Consider the following 21,761-nt stretch of genomic DNA (forward strand, 5'->3'; position numbering starts at 1 on the left):
TACTGTAGCTTTGTAGTATAGTCTGAAGTCAGGGAGCCTGATTCCTCCAACTCCGTTTTTCTTTCTCAAGATTGCTTTGGCTATTCGGGGTCTTTTGTGTTTCCATACAAAGTGTGAAATGTTTTGTTCTAGTTCTGTGAAAAATGCCAGTGGTAGTTTGATAGGCATTGCATTGAATCCTTAGATTGCTTTTGGTAGTAGAGTCATTTTCACAATGTTGATTCTTCCAATCTAAGAACATGGTATATCTCTCCATCTATTTGTATCATCTTTAATTTCTTTCATCAGTGTCCTATAATTTTCTGCATACAGGTCTTTTGTCTCCTTAGGTAGGTTTATTCTAGATATTTTATTCTTTTTGTTGCAGTGGTAAATGGGAGTGTTTTCTTAATTTCACTTTCAGATTTTTCATCATTGGTGTATAGGAATGCAAGAGAGTTCTGTGCATTAATTTTGTATGCTGCTACTTTACCAAATTCACAAATGGCAATATTTTATTCATTTTTATGGGTGAATAGCATTCCACTGTGTGTGTGTGTGTGTATCTATCACATCTTTATTCATTCATCTCTTGATGAGTACTTTGGTTTCTTCCATATCTTGGCTATAAGTTTGCAATGAACATAGGGGTGCATATATCTGTTCAAATTAGTGTTTTCCTTTTCTTTCAACAAATACTTGAGTGAATTGCTGGATTGTATTTTTAATCTTCTGAGGAATCTCCATAATGTCTGTCCCAATTTACATTCCCACCAACAGTGCACAAGGGTTTCCTTTTCTCCACATCTTCTCCAATATTTTTTTTTCTTGTCTTTTTGATAATAGCCCTTCTGATAAGTGTGAGCTGATATCTCATTGTGGTTTTGACATGCATTTCCCTGATGATTAGTGATGTTGAGGATCCTTTCATGTGTATGATGTTTATCTGTAAGTCTTCTTTGGAAAAATATCTATTCATATCCTCTACCTATTTTGGTGTTTTTTTGATTTTGAGTTGTATGAGTTCTTTGTATATTTTAGATATTAACCCCTATTGGATATATCACTTGCAAATATCTTCTCCCATTCAGTAGGTGGCCTTTTCGTTTTGCTGATAGCTTCCTTCACTGTGCAAAAGTTTTTTAGTTTGATGTAGCTCCTTTGTTTATTTTTGCTTTTGTTTTCCTTGCCTGAGGAGACATATCCAACAAAATGTTGCTGAGACTGATGTCAAAAAATCTAATGCCTATGTTTTCTTCTAGAAGTCTTATGGTTTCAGGTCTTAGATTTAACTGTTTAATAGATATTGAGTTTATGTTTGTATATGATGTGATAAAATTAGTCCAGTTTAATTCTTTTGCACATAGCTATCCAGTTTTCCCAGCACCATTTATTGAAAGTGGCTGTCTTTTCCCTATTGTATATTCTTGCCTCCTTCTTTATAGTTTAATTGCCCATGTAAATGTGGGTTCATTTCTGGGTTCTATATTCTGTTCCACTGATCTATGTGTCTGTTTCTGTGCCAGGACCATACTATTTTAATTACTATAGCTGTGTAATTAAAACATGTGTGATACCTCCAGGTTTGTTCCTCATTCTTTCAATTGTTTTGCCTAATGGTAGTCTTTTGTTTCCATACAAATTTTAGAATCATTTGTTCTAGTTCTAGGGGAAATGCCATTGGTCTTTTGAAAGGGATTGCCCTGAATCTGTATATTTCCTTGGATAGTATGGTCATTTTAACAATATTAGTTGTTCCAGTTCATGAGCAGAATATATCTTTCAACCTGTTCGTGACACCTTCAATTCCTTTCATCAGTGTCTTATCGTTTTCCAGGTTCAGGTCTTTTACCTCTTTAGCTAAATTATTCCCAGGTATTTTATTCTTTTTGATATGATTGTAAAAGGGCTGGTTTCCTTAATTTCACTTACCGATAGTTGGTTGTTAGTGTTTAGCAACACAACAGATTTCTGTATATTAATTTTGTATCCAGCAACTTTACTGTATTCACTAATGATTTCTAGTAGTTTTTTGGTTGTGTCTTTAGGAGTTTCTATGTTTAGTATCATGTCTTATGCAAACAGTAACTGTTTTACTTCTTCATTTCAAATTTGCATTCATTGTATTTCTATTTCTTTTTTGTGGTCTGACTGCTGTGGCTGGGACTTCCAATACTGTGTTGAATAAAAGTGGTGAGAGTTGGCATCCTTGTCTTGTTTTTGATCATAGAGCTTTTCACCATTAAGTATGATGTTAGCTGTGGGTTTGTTATACATGGCCATTATTATGCGAAGGCATATTCTTTCCATAACGACTTTGTTAAGAGTTTTTATTATAAAATTTTGAATTTTGTCAAAAGCTTTTTCTGCATCTATTCAGATGTTCATATGATTTTTATTCTTCAATTTTTTAATGTGGTATATCACATTGATTGATTCACAGATATTGAACCATCTTTGCAACATGGGGATAAATCCCACTTGATAATGGTGTATGACCCTTTTAATACATTGTTGAATTACAATCCCTAATATTTTGTTGATGATTCTTGTGTCTATGTTTATTAGTGATATTGACCTGTAATTTAGTTTTTTGGTGTATCTTTGTCTGGTTTTGGTATCTGGGTTATGCTGCCCACATAGTTTGGAAGTGTTTCTTCCTCTGCAATTTTTTGGAATAGATTAAGAAGGATAGGTGTTAACTCTTCTGTAAACTTTTAGTAGAATTCACTGTGAACCCATCTGTTCCTGGACTTTTGCTTGTTGGGAGTTTTTATTTTTGGTTTATTTGTTTTATTTTGTTTTTTACTGGTTGATTTTCATTACAGGTAATTGATCTGCTCATATTTTCTATTTCTTCCTGATTCTGTCTCGGGAGATTTTTCATTCCTAGGAATTTCCCATTTCTTCTACATTGTCCATTTTATTGTCATATAATTGTTCATAGTATTTTCTTATGATTCTTTAAATTTCTGTGCTTGTAACCTCATTTTTCATTTCTGATTATATTAACTTGGGCCCTCTCTCTTTTTTTCTTGATGAGTCTGGCTAAAGATTTATCAATTTTGTTTATCTTTTCAAAGAACCAGCTCTTAGTTTCATTGATCTTTTTATCATTATTTAGTCTTTGTTTTTTTATATCTGCTCTGATCTTTATAATTTCTTTTCTTCTACTAACTTTGTATTTTGTTTGTCTGCTTCTTCTAGTTTATTTAGGTATATGGTTAGGTTGTTTATTTGAGATTCACTTTTGTTTCCTGAGGTAGGCTTGTATCATTTTTTTTTCAGGGTGGCTCTGCAAGCACCAAGAGTGCAGTGAGACACTGTGCAACCCTGCCATGCAGGCAGGCCAGGGGCAGCAACATGGGGCCACGGCAACAGTGTGCATGGGGTGGTGGCCTGCCTGGGGCAGTGGGCACTGCACCCTCAGGCTGCTCCACCCACTGGTCAGAACCTCCAGCCCACCTGCCCTCCCCTGCACCACACCAACCCAGCTTGTTTTGTTATAACATCCCTCTTAGAACTGCTTTTGTTGCATCCAGTAGATTTTGGATCATTGGGTTTTTTTGTTTTTATTTGTCTCTAGGTATTGTTTTTTAATTTCTTCTTTGATTGATGAACTGATCCATTGGTTGTTTAGGTGCATATGTTTTAGCCTCTTTGTGTTTGTGTTTTTAGAGGGGTTTTTTTTTTTGTAGTTAATTTCTGGTCTCATAGCTTTGTAGTCAAGAAAGCTGCTTGGTATGATTTCAAATCTTAAATTTACAGACACTTGTTTTATAGCCTAGCATGTGATCTGTCCCAGAGAGTGTTCCATGTGCACTTGAAAAGAGTGTGTATTCTGGTGCTTTTAGATGAAATATTCTGTATATATCTATTAAGATCATAAGTTCTAATGTGACAGTTAAGGCCAATGTTTCCTCATTGATTTTCTGTCTGGATGATGTAGCTATTGACATAGGTGGGGTGTTAAAGACCCCTATTATTGTTGTGTTATTGTCAATTTCTCTTTTTATGTCTATTAACATTTGCTTTATGTAATTAGTTGCTCCTATGTTGGGTGCATATATATTTATAATTGTTATATCTTATTCTTGGATTGATCCCTTGATCATTAGGTAATGTCCTTCTTTGTCTCTTGTTACAGTCTTTATTTTAAAGTCTATTTGTCTGATATAATTATTGCTACCCCAGCTTTCCTCTCATTTCTATTTGCAGGGGACATTTTTCTCCATCCCCTTTCTTCAGTATGTGTGTCTTTAGATGCTTAAATTTGATGAGTCAGTAGTAAAGGTGTGGTTCAAGAACTGTCTCATCATGTGGAGAAAGCAGCAATGGAATACTAAGCAATGGCTGTTACCAGTACCACCAAACCAGACTGTTTCAGTAAAGGAGGAAGAGACTCCCCAATCCAAAACTGCTGCAAACACTTGCCCTGCAAGTCCTGGAATTTCAGGTGCCTATGTCCCTGACTGACCTGAGCTTCCTGGTTAGAGCAACCTGAAGGGTTTGATGCCTCTCTTTGGAATTAATCATGGGACTCTCAGACAGCCTCATTATGCCCAGCAGACACATCTCTGAGTGTGTGAGGGGGTGGGTTTCTGGTCCTCCTGAGGTCTTTATTCCGGTGACATAGATTGATTTGTGTAATTATATCCCTTAGCCAGAGAAGATGATCTCAGTAGCCTAGATATATATCTCTACCTCAAGGGGCTTCTGTTGAGGGGGGCTGACAAATTTTCAGTATGGCTTCTGACCCAACCACACAGCTCCTGATTAAAGCCTGAGCAGCAGAAAAATACCTCTAATCACTGTCAATGGGTAGACTCAAACATAGATAGATCAGACCTCATGGGTTTATCTTTTTCTGTAAGAAGAAAATCTCCACCTTTCCTCATTGCCCATGTTTTCCATCTTCCCTTTGAGTGTTTCCTCACACAAATTTCTGAATCAAACACAGTCATCAGGTGATTTTGGAAGAATAGCAGTAATCAGTCAGTTTTCCCTAACTTTCAACTTTCCCCAAATTGAGCTTAGTTCATTGAAAGCACTCCAACAAAAGTCAGTACAAGTTAAGAATGCCTGTTCCCTATGGGCTTTTTTTGCCTTTAAAAAAAAAATTTAGATTGTTCACAAGGCAGGGTTTATAAACCCATGGGCAACATACAACTCCTGTGCTCTGTAAACCCTTCCATTAAGGGGGAAAAATGTGTTTCCAAGATTTTGCCATAACTTTGGTATCGACAAGGACAGCTTAATTCATTAATTTATATATTTATAGTTTAGCTATAAATTAAGAAAATGTAATAAAGTAGATTTTTAAAAATTCTTAGGAATCAGGTGGCTAATAAAAAATATGCAGTGGAAGACTTGGAAAAACCAAGTCGAGAAAATCATGCATGGAGTTGAATAAAGAGACAAAAGGAGTGAAACTTTTTAATGTCTTTATAAGACTTTAATGTCTTATAGATTTAGATTAAGGATATTTCCAAATACTGAGAATGGAGAAAGAGGTAGCAGAAGTTATCAAAGAATAAAACGCAAGAATGCCCCTAAAAATGTAGGGCATGATTACTGAGTCTAAGTGAATAAAGGCTCAGACAAAGGTGTATTACTGTAAACTTTCAGATACCAAGAATAAATAAATAGTAATTCCTAAAAATCCACAAGACTAACAACCCAATAAAACATGCCCAAGGCATTTGAGCAGACAAGAATATATATATATTGCAAATAAATGTATGAAAATGTGTTCAAATGTTGAGATGCACATTAAAACTCCAAGGAGATATCCCTACACACCTACTGGTATGGCTAAAATTGAAGACTGATCACACCAACTGTTCACAAGGGTATGGAGCAACTGGAACCCTCATTTACTACTGGTCAGGATGCAATATTGTACAATCAACTTTGAAAACTTTTTCAGCAGTTTGGCAATAAAGTTTTGTAAGAATAAACTACAGATGAATTAAAGAAAAATAATTTATGGGAAAAGCAGAGCAAGGAAAACTACACATGATGAATGTGAATTAAAACAGAAGACAATATTAAGAGCAAACAGATGGTTATAATGAGAAGTGCACATGGGTTCCAATATCAGTATATTGAAAACTGTCTGCTCTACTGGTTAGAGACTCGACCTTGAAAAACTTACTTATCTTCTCTGATCTTTAGTCGTGTATAAATTTGAGATACTTGAATGGACAGATTTATATTTTTTAATGAAAAGGAGGCGGATGGATAAAGATTAAAATTTGTTTATGGTGAAGCAGTACTTAGAACACATGCATCATCCCCTGGGAGAAACCATATTTGACCACCTGGATTACAGGGCCCTTCACTATGTTCTGCACATCCCCTCTTTCACCCCTGCCATAGCTTTCATCACACATGTTTTCTCATTGTTTTTTGGATGATCTTCTGATCATTAGACTTTGAGCTCTTTCTTTGAGAACTCATATCCAGAATGAACCATTTTTAAGTTCTTAGAGCCTGCCTAGCTTAGAGCCCAGAGGCTGATTCCCAGCAGGTGATTAGAGATTATTTTTGTCTGCATGTTTATGACACATACAACTCACTTAACCAAGTATAACCATGATAACAACAGCAGTCTACTGAAAATAATACTTTGCAAGTGAGATATCATAGGAAATCTCTCTTCCAATCTTCTGTTTGAAAGGTTTGTGGCCTTCATTACACACTGTCCAGAAGTGCCCAGTAGAAGAATATTCCATACCTTTATGTTCATAATGAATCTTGGACACTTTGCTCAGATCAGCCCTCAGTTAAGGACTGTGTTAGCTAATTCACTGATTTTCCTCTGTGCAAAGGGACTGAAAACACTCCTGGCCATCAACAAATACTTTTTGAATGACCACGACACTGCTAATCTGTTTATTTTAGTATTTAAATGTGAGGCTTAAATGCCAATCAGCCTTGTATCAGCAGAGTCAAGTATGTGAACCCAGTGATCAGTGGACATGGGAAATCCAGTGGACCTATTTTCACTCTCATAATTAGTCTTTTCTGCTTGGCTAACTCTTGATTCTAGGCTACCCCATTCACTGTTTTTATTGTTGTTTTGTGGGTCCCTTACCTGTGTTCCTTCTTTACTCTCGAAGTGTTTTTCTATTTATGTGCCTGTTTCTCCAACTAGAGTGTGCTATCCCTCATGGCAAGTACTGTGTGACATTGGTCTTTTCATTTCCAGCATTCCAGATACTTCCTGAAACATGGAGGCATTAATTCATGTTTAATTAATTAATTAATCTTTTATAATGACTCTGGTAGGAAAAGAATCTCCTCTGTTTTGGAGTCATTATTGTATATGTTATGTTTGTTGGCACCATACATATGTGACCTCTTGTTTTGTGCCAGACACTGTAGGGCAGTGGCTCTGCCTTGGTGCTCTGGTGACCTTGCATGTCCCCACTTAGGCCATGGACGCAAGACTATACTGCAGGCTGACCTGAATCTGGCAGAACACCTTGTGATTCCTCTGGGAGCAAGGAGAGATAAGCAGCCTGGTGGGAGTTGCCACTAGGCAGTCTCTCACCTGCTTCCCTATCTTGCTGGAGGCTGACATAAGGTCCTTATTCATCCATCTCCCTCTTTTCAGTTGAGTACAGGATGTTCCTCCTTGCTCCACCTTAGAGTACAGCTATGGTCTACAGAACTGCTCAGTGCCTTAGGGTACGGCTGTGGGCTCCTCACCAGCACAGAGACCCACCACCTGTGATGTCTATCACTGAGCATCTCCGATTCTGCATCATGCTGTGGGACTAGGGACATAAGGAGTTGACACAATGCTGATCTTGCTTTTGCTGCCATAAGAAACTTTTAAGATCTATTTGGGGTAGTTGTCTACTTACCAGTCAAATCAATGGACATGTGGTAACTCAATCTAAAAACTTCAGTAGTGCACTTTATGGCCCTGTTAGCCACCACAGTGCTGTCTAGGGAATGCCTAACCACTTGACAGAGACTCTGGTATTGAGTTGTGTGGAGCACAAATTTAAGCCCATAGCAGGACTTTAAGGCAGCCTTTGCCAGGCCTCTGTCATTTGTAAAACAACTTTAAAATTGATGCCATGTCTGATAACTACATAACTTATTTAAATCAAATCAGTTTCTTAGCTCAAATTCATTTATAAAGTTAACCTCTTATCCCAACTTGAATTTCAAAAGCAATATCATTTGCTACAGATGTAATTGCAAAAAGTAAAAACATGAAAATTTAAACAAAAACACAGAATATAATTAATGGATCATATCCATTTGTACTGTAACTCCTCCTCTCTCTCCATATGTGTGTGTGTGTGTGTGTGTGTGTGTGAGCTCACTTTTTCTTCATAGCAGTACTTTACTGTAAATATTATATTATAATTTCTATTTTAGAAATAGATAAATACACCCAAAGAATTTAAGTATTTTCCATCATCACACAGCCAGTATGTCAGAGCCAGGATTGAAACCCATGGCTATTTCATGCCATAGCCTTTATGGAGAAGAGTAGGTAGGACCCAAGTAATTTTCCCTCAGCAAGTCCCTCTGGTTCATTTCACTTTTTTTCTACCTAATCGTTTCAGCCAGTTCTACAACCTAGGAACCTCTCACATATTTTGTGGCAAATTAAGATACTCTAAATTTAGACTTATTTTTCAATTGGACCACAGATTTTCAGTCCTTTTTTGGATCAGGTAAATATTTTTAAACTTCTGTAAGAGGGAACAATAATTGCTGCTTATAATCCCCTGCCATTCCATAAGCAGAGTAGATTCTGAATGTAGTACTTTGTTGCAGAAGTGTTTTATTTAGGTGTAAGGGGCTCAGAGATGTAATGTAAAAACAATATAATTTATCACATTAAGCAATTAATGGAGGAATAAGGTCCTATGATTTCAAGAGATGCACTGTGTTTGATGAAATTCTACATATATTCAAGTTTAGTATACTTAGCAAAACAGGAACAGAATGGAACTTCCTTATTTTGATAAAGTGTACCTATGAAAAAGTACAGTAAACATTATATTGAAATTTTCCATTTCTGATCAGGATAAAGACAGGGATATCCACTACTAAATAGTATTGGATGGTCCTGTCCAATACCATAAATGAGAAAAGGAAATAAAAGGTATACTGTTTAAAATGGCAAAACCAGAACATTATTCAAAGATGATATGATTGTGTTATTTTTAAAATCCAAAAGGACCAAGAGATAAACTTCTGGAATTAATAAGCATATTTAGCAAAGTTGCTGGAAAATATATCAGTTCACATTTTTTCTCTATATACAGTCCCAAATACTTGAAAACTTGCAAAAAAGATATAATTTTCAAAAACATCAAATACCTAGGAATAAATTTAATAAAATTATGCAAGAATTCTTTGAAGAAATTTGTAAAACTTTATTGAGAGATGGTTAACAGTCAAATTTCCAACATAGGGACAGTGTACTTGGATTCAGTCTACCTTTGTTTAAATCCGTGGTTGTCCTTCACCTATAATAAAAAGAATATCGAGGCAGATTACTTTGCAGAACTTTATTTAGATGACTATAGCTATACAAAGGACACTACAGTTTTGATGGATTAAAGCCAGTCCCTAGGGGTGACCCTTTGGCTTACATCCAGTTAACCTCTGTATAGATATTGAAGGTAAACTTTTAGTCATATAAACAGCAATTTTAATCACATCACTTTTTTAGTGCAATAAGGAGACAAAGAGACTGTTCCAGTTCAGTGCAAATTTAATCAAATTAAATTATTTAAAGGTACGTATAGGTAGAAAGGGAAAAATAACATACTTTCAGTAATAATCCAACCAAACAAAAAACTAAGGAAAAATGTGTTTTCAATGTTTTGACGTGAAATAATATTTTGAATATAAGATGTGCTTGGAATTACCTAAGCAAAGTAAACAGAAAGGCCATTATTGCAATTGTTTTGTCTCTATTGTGGAAAAATGCAAAAACGTTTCTTTGGGATAGTTTAGTCTTTATGTAGCTGTTTTAAGTAGGGTAAACATTTGTCCCCATTTTCACCCATACTCTTGTCTCTTTACACACTTAAAAGCATTTCCGTTTATACAAAAAATTTACATGTCCACACTAGTTTTAAACCATTACCACCATAGGTGACATCAAAATATAAACTGATGTTTATTATAATGTGTTATATGAAAAGCAGGCCTTTATAAAATATCTGAAAATTATTAGTTGTTGACTAAATGACTTATACTCAAAAGTGAGAAAATACTTTTGGATCTTATAACGCAATATAAATTTGACCCAATTTGTTCCCATCTTTGATGGTTTACTATGACAGTCACTGTGGTCTGAACTGCCTTTCTAATAAACTTTGTATGTGAAGTCTGTTATTAAAATAGCAGTAATGTTACCTCTATATTAAAAAATATATAATATTGTGGAAAATAGAAACCCCATAATTTGCATCTTAATGGATAACAAACCTGCTTCTGGCATTTTAATGGGCTCTAGACTTGGTAGAATCTCCTCCTTGACATCAGGACCATCCCCAGGCTCATCCACAGTCTTTAACAGAGCCAGTTCCTGTCGATCAGCTTCCATAGCAGGCCCTTAAAAATAAAAAAGGTCATTATTTTAAGAAGTAAAACCATGAAATATGAATAAGGAAATAATAGTCATTCCCTCATCATTATGAAATAAAAGCCTATATGCTCGTATGGTAATAAATGTGATGCATAAGAATCCCAAGAGCATTAGCTTCAGGAGTCTGTTGCCAGAAAAAAGGAAAACAGGTTGTTCAAATATTACCCTTTCCTTCCTTACTCCAGGCTACCCCCAGAAAACTTAATTGTCCCTTTTGTACTTAGCTGTTATTGTACTTGTGTATAAATCAGCGGTTTGTTAGGGTCTTTCTGACTAGATTATAAGTTTCAGACAGAAATTAGGTCTCTCATTGGTACTGAGACTCCAAGCACTTAGTATATTACATGGCATGAGCAGGCACTAATAAATGTTGTGTGGGAAAAAGTCTTAAAAAAAAAAAGAAGATATCAGCAAAATGGCAGGTTAGGTAGTCCCAAACTCTCATTTTCCCATAGAAACATAAAAAAAAAACACACCCAGAAACTGTCTGAACAAACTATATAGGAGCTCTGGAAAGCACTCAAAGGTTAACATATGAAAGCTCAATAAAGAAAAAGCCACTTTCAGAATGTTAGGAAAGTTTTGTGACATTTTTACTTGTCTTCACTCCACATTTTCCCCAGAGTAGTAGCAAGAATTGTTTGAGATATTTTTCTAATGTTTCTTTCCTCTTGTTTCCGGTGTGTCATAATGCATGATGTACAAATACACCTCCACCACCCATAGACCCACAAGGACTCTTATTCCCTCTCTTTTCACCTTGAGCCACAGGTGCTCCTTCACCTTCAATGTCCTGAGCAGGTATAGTATCCTGATTCTCAGATGGTGGTTCCTCTAGTTGAGGTGGTTTATCACTGGGCTGCTGAGCCTAGGGGTGTGATTTTGTGCACAAATTTTAAAAATCAATAATTTATGAATGTATATAATACATACACATATTTAATCATAAGTCTAAATATATTTTCCAACAGTAATATACACACATACACACACACACACACACAATTTTTTCCTTAATAAAATTGTTAATCTTCTAGCAGACACTAGCTGTTTTAATCTACACTGGAATGGATGTGTGTAATCCATTATTGATAAGCATAGGGCAAAAGATAGGAAACTTAAGAGCACACCTATCCAGGCAACAAGAGAATGTAATCGTCCTGGGTCAATGTTTCTTTCATGAGATTTCATTACATTTTTTATCAATATGGAAGACCATATGAGTGTATATATACTAGTTCAACAACAATAAATAAATAGATTCTGGTAATAGAAAACATCAAATGTTGAAGCACTCACAACCAGAGGCCCAACCACCTGGGAAGACTCTCTTCTTCCTGCAGATTTGGATCTTTTTCTTACATGCCCACTCATATTTCTCACTGAAAAAGAAATATTATAATTTGAAAACTACATGTAAGAGGATAGCTATATATGAACACTATGGCAAAATGGTTATTTGTACTTTAATACCAAATAAGCCTTTGTTTATGTGTGTGAGCAACAAACAGGCGTAGAAATCACCTTAAGACACATGGTAAAAGAATGGGGGCTTTCCTAATGAGGTTTCATTTCACAACTGGACTCATCATGAAAACACTAGAGAATTAGAACTTGAGTGAATAATGGTTTTGCCATACCCCCATTTACTATGCACATGCCTGCAACCCCCAAATAAAGTTTTGTGGGAAAGCATAGACAGGTTCATTCTTTTACATAATGTCTATGGCTGTTTTCTCAAAGAACGACTTGCCCACTTCTCCCTTGGCACCCTGTTCAGGGCACTACAAATCTCGGTATGCAGTCACAACCCCACAGTGGTCTGGCTTCTAGGCCTTTCCTTTACCGTCTGCCCTGCCTCCTGCCTGGGGCCCCACTGCAGACTCCGGATTCTGTGCTCTGTTGTCAGTTTCAGGGCCTCCAGGACCAAGATACCTCAAATAGCACCCCTAAGACTCACCCCTCCTTCATCTGACCCGCTTCCCTCAGCCGCCCACCACCCTCCCTCTCCCGCCACCAGTACGAGAGCCATGGCAGCCACGACACCTGTGAGAAGGACGACGACCTCGAAGACCTTCCTCCACAGATGCTACAGATCACACCATTCAATTCGCTGGAAGCCTGTTGGCTTCCCCTCATACTCACCCCTAACTCCTGGGAGTACTACTATGAGGATCTACTGGCTGAGTTTCACTGAGCGAGAACCTCTGCTGTCACAGCAATTGGCACAGAAGATGGACGGCAAGGCGCATGCGTGTCAACGGACTAGCTTGCGTCACAAACGACGTGCACAAAAACATGCATGCATAGCAGTGGGCATGTGCAAAGAGTAGGTCTTGTGTGGCACAGCCTGAGGATTTCCCACTGCTGCAGAGAGAACTGGAAGTTCAAGCCCTCCTAAGGACCAAAATGGTCTTCAAAGAACTTTTGTTTTTCCTACCAACCTTTCTTCCATGTCCAGTAACTTTGGGGAAGATCAGCCCCAGGCTACTCTTAGAGAAGGATGTGCCTTAGAAAAATCCACCGTGATAGAAATAAATATTAAGGATTTTAATACCTCTTTTAGATATGCTTTATTCAATAATTTCCTTTACTGCTTCTTGAGTTTTCTGTCATGCTTGCAATGAGCTTGCCCACTCCAACAGAATAGACACAATTAGTCTTTTTTTGTTGCATTATTGTGTATTCAAACCCTTGATTGACCTGGACAAAGTAGAGTTAGGGATTAACCATAATTTCTTGAACCCTCATTTCTCCCACAGATTTGAAATGGCTCTTTCATTATCGTCCACATTCCCGTTCATTCTGTAATTCACTCCTTTCAATTTTCTTCCATTTCACTCTTTGTCTATACTTGTACCACTACCATCCTATTTTAATGGCTATAGTTTAATTATATTTGAAACACTAATACTCCCTCTCATTACTTCCACTTCTCCTGGCTTTTCTACCACTCTTGTCTTTCAGATGAACATTATGATCATCTTATCCAAAATATTCCCGTTGAGATACTAACTGGTATTGTATATAACTTACAAGTTTATTTAGGGAAAAATGCCATTTTTTTAATGATTTTATATTAACCTCATAGAACAATTTTTTTAAATGAAGGATTTACAATATTACATTAGTTCCAGGTGTGCAATGCTGTGATTCAATATTTTTATAGATTATGCTCCATTTAAAGTTATTACAAAATAATATCTATATTTCCCTGTGCTGTGCAATAGATCTATGCTGCTCACTTATTTTATAAAAGGTAGATTGTCTCTGAATTCCCCACTGTATTTTGCCCCTCCCCCTTCCCTCTCCTTATTGATAACCATTAGTTAGTTCTCTATATCTCTAAGTTGTTTCGGTTTCACATATACATTCATTTCTATTATCTTTTAGATTCCACATATAACAGATATCATGCTTACCTTTATCTGATTTATTTCACTAAGCATAATATTCTCTAGGTCCATCAACATTGCAGCAAATGGCAGTACTTCATTATTCTTTATGGCTGAGTAATATTCCATTGTATGTATTGATATATACCACATCTTCTTAATCCAATTGTCTGTTGATGGGCACTTGAGTTGCTTCCATGTCTTGGCTATTGTAAATAATGCTTCTATGAATATTAGGGTGCATGTATATTTCCAAATTACTGTTTTCATTTTTCTTCCAGTTATATACCCAGCAGTGGAATTGCTAGATCATATGGTAGTTCTATTTTTTGTTTTTTGAGGAACTTCCATAATGTTTTCCATAGTAGCTGCACCAATTTACATTCCAACCAAAGATATACTAAGGCTCTCTTTTCTCCACATCCTCACCAATATCTGTTATTTGTAGAGTTTTTGAGGATAGCCTTTCTGATAGGTATGAGGTGATATCTCATTGTGGTTTTGATTTGCATTTCTCAGAATTAGCAATGTTGAGCATTTTTTCATGTGCCTATTGGTCATTTGTATATATTCTTGGGAAAAATGTCTATTCAGGTCTGCCAATTTTTAATCAAGTTGTTTGTTGTTTTGATATTGAGTCCTATGAGCTGAATATATATATTGAATATTAAGCCCACATTGGTTATATCATTTGCAAATATAGTCTTCCCATTCAGTAGCTTGTGTTTTCAGCTTGTTCTTGATTTCCTTTTCAGTGCAAAGCTTTTAAGTTTAATTAGGTATCATTTATTTATTTTTGCTTTTGTTTCTTTTGCCTTAGGAGATATATCCAAAAAATTGCTACAGTTTATGATAAAGAGTGTTCTCCCTACATTTTCTTCTAAGAATTCTATGGTTGCTTGTTTTACATTTAGGCCTTTAATCCATTTTGAGATTATTTTTCTATAGGTGTGAGAAAATATTCTAATTTCATTGTCATAGATTAATTGACCATAATTGCATGGGTTAATTTCTGGGTTCTCTATTCTGTTCCATGGATTTATATATCATATTTGTGACACTACTATACTGTTTTGATTACTGTAGCTTTGTAGTATAGTTGGAAGTCAGGAAGCTATATACATCTTGCTTTGTTCTTTTTGCTCAAGATTGCTTTGGGAATTCATAAATCCATATACATTTTAGGATTATTTGCTCTAGTTCTGTGAAAAATGCCATGGGTATTTTTAATAGTGAGTTCATTAAATCTGTAGATTGCTTGTGGTAGTATGGACATTTTAACACTAATTCTTCCAATCCATGATGACAGGTTACAAATCCATTTCTTTGCATCATCTCAATTAATCATCTTAATCATCTATTTTTTTTAATAGTGTTCAAATTATAGGTTTTTCACTTCCTTGTCTAAGTTTATTCCTCAGTATTATTCCTCAGGTTGTTTCCTTAATTTCTCTTTCATTTTTAAAATTTTTCTTTTGCTTAATTTTTTTAAGTTTTATTGAAGTATAGTTGATTTACAATGTTGTGTGAATTCCTTCTGTACAGCAAAGTGACTCGGTTTTATATATATATATATATATATATATATTTTTTTTTTTTCATATTCTTTTCCATTATGGTTTGTCACAGGACCTATTTTTTTAATATAATTTTTATTTTATACTGGAGTATAGTTGATTTACAATGTTGCATTAGTTTCAGGTATACAGCAAGGTGATTCAGTTATACATATACATATATCCATTAGTTTTAAGATTCTTTTCCCACATGGGTTATTACAGAATATTAAGTAGAGTTCCCTGTGCTATACAGTAGGTCATTATTGAATATATATTTTATGCATAGTAGTGTGTATATGTTAATCCCAAACTCCTAATTTAACCCTCCCCCCAACTTTCCCCTTTGGTAACTGTAAGTTTGATTTCTAAGTCTCTTTCTATTTTCTAAATAAGTTCATTTGTTTCATTTCTTTTAGATTCCACATGCAAGTGATATCATATGATATTTGACCTTCTCTGTCGACTTACTTCACTTAATATGATAATCACTAGGTCCATCCATGTTGTTGCAAACGACATTATTTCATTTTTTTCATGGCTGAGTAATAGTCCATTGTATATATGTACCACATCTTCTTTATCCATTCCTCTGTCAGTGGACATTTAGGTTGCTTCCATGTCCTGGTGATTGTAAATAGTGCACCTATGAACATTGGGGTGCATGTATCTTTTTGAATTACAATGTTATCCAGATATATGCCCAGGAGAGGGATTGCTGGATCATACGGTAGTTCTATTTTTAGTTTTTTAAGGAACCTCCATACTGTTGTCCATAGTGGTTATACCAATTTACATTCCCACCAACAATGTAGGAGGGTTCCTTTTTCCCACACCCTCTCCAGCATTTAATGTTTGTAGAATTTTTGATGATAGCCATTCTGACTAGTGTGAGGTGATACCTCATTGCAGTTTGGATTTGCATTTCTCTAACAATTAGAGATGTTGAGCATCATTTCATGTGATTTTTGGCAATGTATCTTCTTTAGAGAAATGTCTGTTTAGGTATTTTGCTTATTTTTTTATTGGGTTGTTTGCTTTCTTGATATTGAGCTGCATGAGCTGTTTATATTTTGGAGATTCATCCCTTGTTGGTCGCTTTGTTTGCAAGTATTTTCTGCCATTCTGTGGGCTGTCTTTTCATTTTGTTTATGGTGTCCTTTGTTGTGCAAAAGATTTTAAGTTTAATTAGGTCCATTTTGTTTATTTTTGTTATCATTTTCTTTACTCTAGGAGGTGGATCCTAAAAGATATTGCTCCAATTTATGTCAAAAAGTGTCCTCTCCCTATGTTTGCTTTTAAGAGTTTTATAGTATCTGGCCTTACATTTAGGTCTTTCCTCCATTTTGAGTTTATTTTAGTGTATGGTGTGAGGGAGTGTTCCAATTCCACTCTTTTACATGTAGCTGTCCAGTTTTCTCAGCATCACTTATTGAAGTGACTGTCTTTTCTCCATTGTATATTCTTGCATCCTTTACCATAGATTAATTGACTATAGATGTATGGGTTTATTTCTGGGCTTTCTATCCTTTTCCATTGATCTATATTTCTGTTTTTGTGCCAGTACCAGACTCTTTTGATGACTATATCTTTGTAGTATAGTCTGAGGTCAGGGAGCCTGATTCATTTAGCTCCATTTTTCTTTCTCAGGTTATTCAGGATCTTTTGTGCTTCCCTACAAATTAAAAAATTTTTGTTCTACTTCTGTGAAAAATACCATTGGTAATTTGATAGGGATTGTATTGAATCTCTAAGTTGCTTTGGGTAGTATAGTCATTTTCACAATGTTGATTCTTCCAATCCAAGAACATGGTATATCATTCCAACTGTTTGTGTCATCTTCAGTTTCTTTCATCATCGTCTTATAGTTTTTGGAGTACAGGTTTTTTCCTCCTTAGGTAGGTTTATTCCTAGGTGTTTTATTCTTTTTGATGTGATGGTAAATAGATTGTTTACTTTATTTCTCTTTCGGATTATTTGTCATTAGTGTACAGAAATGCAAGAGATTTCTGTGTATTAATTTTATATCCTGCCACTTTACCAAATTTATTGATGGCCTATAGTAGTTTTCTGGTAGCATTTTTAGGATTTTCTATGCCAACTGCAAACAGTGACACTTTTACTTCTTCTTTTCCAGTTTGGATTTCTTTTATTTCTTTTTCTGCTCTGATTGCTGCTGCTAGGACTTCCAAAACTATGTTGAATAAAAGTGGTGAGAGTGGACATCCACTGTAGTTTCCTCATCTTAGATGAAATGTTTCCTCTATGACAACATGCTGGAGAGTTTTTGTCATAAATGAGTGTTGAATTTCGTCAAAAGCTTTATTTGCATCTATTGAGATGATCATATGGTTTTTATTCTGCAGTTTGTTAATGTGGTATGTCACATGTATTGATTTGCAGATATAGAAGAATACTTGCATCCCTAGGATAAATCCCAATTGAGCATGCTGTCTGATCCTTTTAATTTATTGTTGGATTCAGTGTGCTAATATTTTTTTGAGAATTTTTGTGCCTATGTTCATCAGTGATATTTTCCTGTAATTTTCCTTTTTCATGGTATCTTTTTCTGATTTTGGTATCATGGTGATGGTGGCTGTACAGAATTAGTTTGGGATTATTCCTTTCTCTTCGATTTTTTGGAAGAGTTTCAAAAGGATAGGTGTTAACTCGTCTCTAAATGTTTGATAGAATTTGCTTTTGGAGCAGTTTGGTCCTATAATTTTGTTTGTTGGAAAATTTTTAATTACAGTTTCAATTTCAGTACTTGTGATTGGTCTGTTCATATTTTCTTTATCTTCCTCATTCCATTTTGAAAGGGTGTACATTTCTAAGAATTTGTCCATTTCTTCTAGGTTGTCCATTTTATTGGCATATAGTTACTTGTAGTTAGTCTCTTATGATGCTTTGTATTTCTGTGGTGTCTGTTGTTACTATTTTTTCATTTCTAATTTTATTGATTTGAGCCCTGCCACTTTTTTTCTTGTTGTGGCTGGCTAGAGGTTTATGAATTTTGTTTATCTTTTCAAAGAATCATCTTTTAGTTTAATTGATCTATTCTAATGTTTTCTTTATCTTTACTTCATTCATTTCTGCTCTGATCTTTATGATTGCTTTCCTTCTGCTAACTGATTTTTGTATTTTTTTTTCTCTACTTGCCTTAGGAGTAAGTTTAGGTTGTTTATTTGAATTTTTTTTTCACCTGAGGTAAGATTGTATCACTATAAACTGCCCTCTTAGAACTGCTTTAGCTGCGTCCCATAGTTATTGGATCATCGTGTTTTTGTTATCATTTGTCTCTAGGTATGTTTTTATTTCCTCTTTAATTTCATCAGTGATCCATTCGTTGTTTAGTAACATATTGTTTACCCTCCACGTGATTGTGATTTTACACTTTTCTTTCCTTGTAGTTCATTTCTAATCTCATAACGTTCTGGTTGGAAAAGATGTTTGATATGATTTCAACTTTCTTAAACTTACTGAGGCTTGCTTTGTGGATGAGCATCTGATCTAACCTGGAGAATGTTCCATGTGCACTTGAGAAGAATGTGTATTCTGCTGCTTTCGGATGGAATGTTCTACAAATGTAAATTAAGTCCATCTGCTCTAATGTGTCATTTAAAGGCCTGTGTTTCCTTATTGATTATCTGTCTGGATTATCTGTCCATTGATGTAAGTGGGGTGTGAAAGTCCCCTACTATTATTGTGTTACTGTCGATTTCTCCTTTTATGGCTGTTAGCATTTACCTTATATATTGTGGTGCTCCTATGTTGGGTACAGAGATATTTGCAATTATTATATACTCTTCTTGGATTAATCCCTTGGTCATTATGTAGTGTCCTTCTTTATCTCTTGTAACAGTCTTTATTTAAAACTGTATTTTCTCTCATATGAGTATCTCTACCCCAGCTTTCTATTGATTTTCATTTGCATGTAATACCTATACATCCCCTCACTTTCAGTCTGCATGTGTCCCTAGATCTGAAGTGGGCCTCTTGTAGACAGCACATATACGGTTCTTGTTTTTGTATCCATTCAGTGAGTTTGTTTTTTTGGATGGAGCATCTAATCCATTTATATTTAAGGTAATTATCAATATGTATGTTCTTGACTGAGCCTCCTAAATAGTCTCATCCACCAGAGGGCAGAGAGCAGAAGCAAGAAGAGCTACAATACTGCAACCTGTGGAACAAAAACCACATTCACAGAAAGAGAGACAAGATGAAAGGCAGAGGGCTATGTACCACATAAAGGAACAAGATAAAACCCCAAAAAACAACTAAATGAAGTGGAGATAGGCAACGTTCCAGAAAAAGAATTAATAATAATAATAGTGAAGATGATCCAGGACCTCAGAAAAACAATGGAGGCAAAGTTTGAGAAGATGCAAGAAATGTTTAACAAAGACCTAGAAGAATTAAAGAACAAACAAAAAGAGATGAACAATAAAATAACTGAAATGAAAACTACACTAGAAGGAATCAATAGCAGAATAACTGAGGCAGAAGAACGGATAAGTGACCTGAAAGACAGAATGGTGGAATTCACTGCTGCAGAACAGAATAAAGAAAAAAGAAAGAAAAGAAGTGAAGACAGACTAAGAGACCTCTGGGACAACATTAAACGCAACAACATTCACATTAAAGGGGTCTCAGAAGGAGAAGAGAGAGAGAAAGGACCTGAGAAAATATTGGAAGACATTATACTCGAAAACTTCCATAACATGGGAAAGGAAATAGCCACCAATGTCCAGGAAGAACAGCGAGTCCCATACAGGATAACCCAAGGAGAAACACGCTGAGACACATAGTAATCAAAGTGGCAAAAATTAAAGACAAAGAAAAATTATTGAAAGCAGCACAGGAAAAATGACAAATAACATACGAGGGAACTCCCATAAGGTTAACAGCTGACTTCTCAGCAGAAACTCTACAAGCCAGAAGGGAATGCCATGATATACTTAAAGTGATGAAAGAGAAGAAACTAAAAGCAAGATTACTCTACCTGGCAAGGATCTCATTCAGATTCGATGGAGAAATCAAAAGCGTTACAGACAAGCAAAAGCTAAGAGAATTCAGCACCACCAAACCAGCTCTACAACAAATGTTAAAGGAACTTCTCTAAGTGGGAAATACAAGAGAAGAAAATGATCTACAAAAACAAACCCAAAACAATTAAGAAAATGATCATAGGAACATACATATCAATAATTACCTTAAACATGAATGGATTAAATGCTCCAACCAAAAGACACAGGCTTGTTGAATGGAAACAAAAACAAGACCCATATATATGCAGTCTACAAGAGACCCACTTCAGACCTAGGGACACATACAGACTGAAAGTGAGGGGATGGAAAAATATATTCCATGCAAATGGAAATCAAAAGAAAGCTGGAGTAGCTATACTCATATCAGATAAAATAGACTTTAAAATAAAGAATGTTACAAGAGACAAAGAAGGACACTACATAATGATCAAGGGATCAATCCAAGAAGAAGATATAACAATTATAAATATATATGCACCCAACATAGGAGCACCTCAATACATAAGGCAACTGCTAGCAGCTATAAAACAGGAAATTGACAGTAACACAGTACAAGTGGGGAACTTTAACACCTCACTTACACCAATGGACAGATCATCCAAAATGAAAATAAATAAGGAAACAGAAGCTTTAAATGACACAATAGACCAGATTCATTTAATTGATACATATAAGACATTCCATCCAAAAACAGCAGATTACACTTTCTTCTCAATTGAGCACGGATAATTCTCCAGGATAGATCACATCTTGGGTCACAAATCAAGCCTCAGTAAATTTAAGAAAATTGAAATCATATCAAGCATCTTTTCTGACCACAACGCTATGAGATTAGAAGTGAATTACATGGAAAAAAACGTAAAAAACACAAACACATGGAGGCTAAACAATACGGTACTAAATAACCAAGAGATCACTGAAGAAATCAAAGGGGAAATCAAAAAATACCTAGAGACAAATGACAATGAAAACACGATGATCCAAAATCTATGGGATGCAGCAAAAGCATTTCTAAGAGGGAAGTTTATAGCTATACAAGCCTATCTCAAGAAACAAGAAAAATCTCAAGTAAACAATCTAACCTTACACCTAAAGGAAGTAGAGAAAGAAGAACAAACAAAACCCAAAGTTAGCAGAAGGAAAGAAA

At 35.4% G+C, this 21,761-nt stretch overlaps 1 protein-coding gene across 1 annotated transcript; it reads right to left on the reverse strand.

The window, feature by feature from the left end:
• Window positions 1-9,459: 9,459 nt before the first annotated feature.
• LOC132357764 (putative G antigen family E member 3) lies at window positions 9,460-11,986 on the reverse strand. The gene is made up of 4 exons (XM_059911490.1): window positions 11,912-11,986; window positions 11,372-11,480; window positions 10,453-10,578; window positions 9,460-9,482 (listed from the first exon to the last, which is right to left on the reverse strand). The coding sequence occupies exons 1-4, from the start codon at window positions 11,984-11,986 to the stop codon at window positions 9,460-9,462; spliced, it is 333 nt and encodes a 110-aa protein (XP_059767473.1).
• Between the last annotated feature and the right edge of the window lie 9,775 nt (window positions 11,987-21,761).

Source organism: Balaenoptera ricei, chromosome X (assembly GCF_028023285.1).
Source record: "Balaenoptera ricei isolate mBalRic1 chromosome X, mBalRic1.hap2, whole genome shotgun sequence".
Lineage (NCBI taxonomy): Eukaryota > Metazoa > Chordata > Mammalia > Artiodactyla > Balaenopteridae > Balaenoptera > Balaenoptera ricei.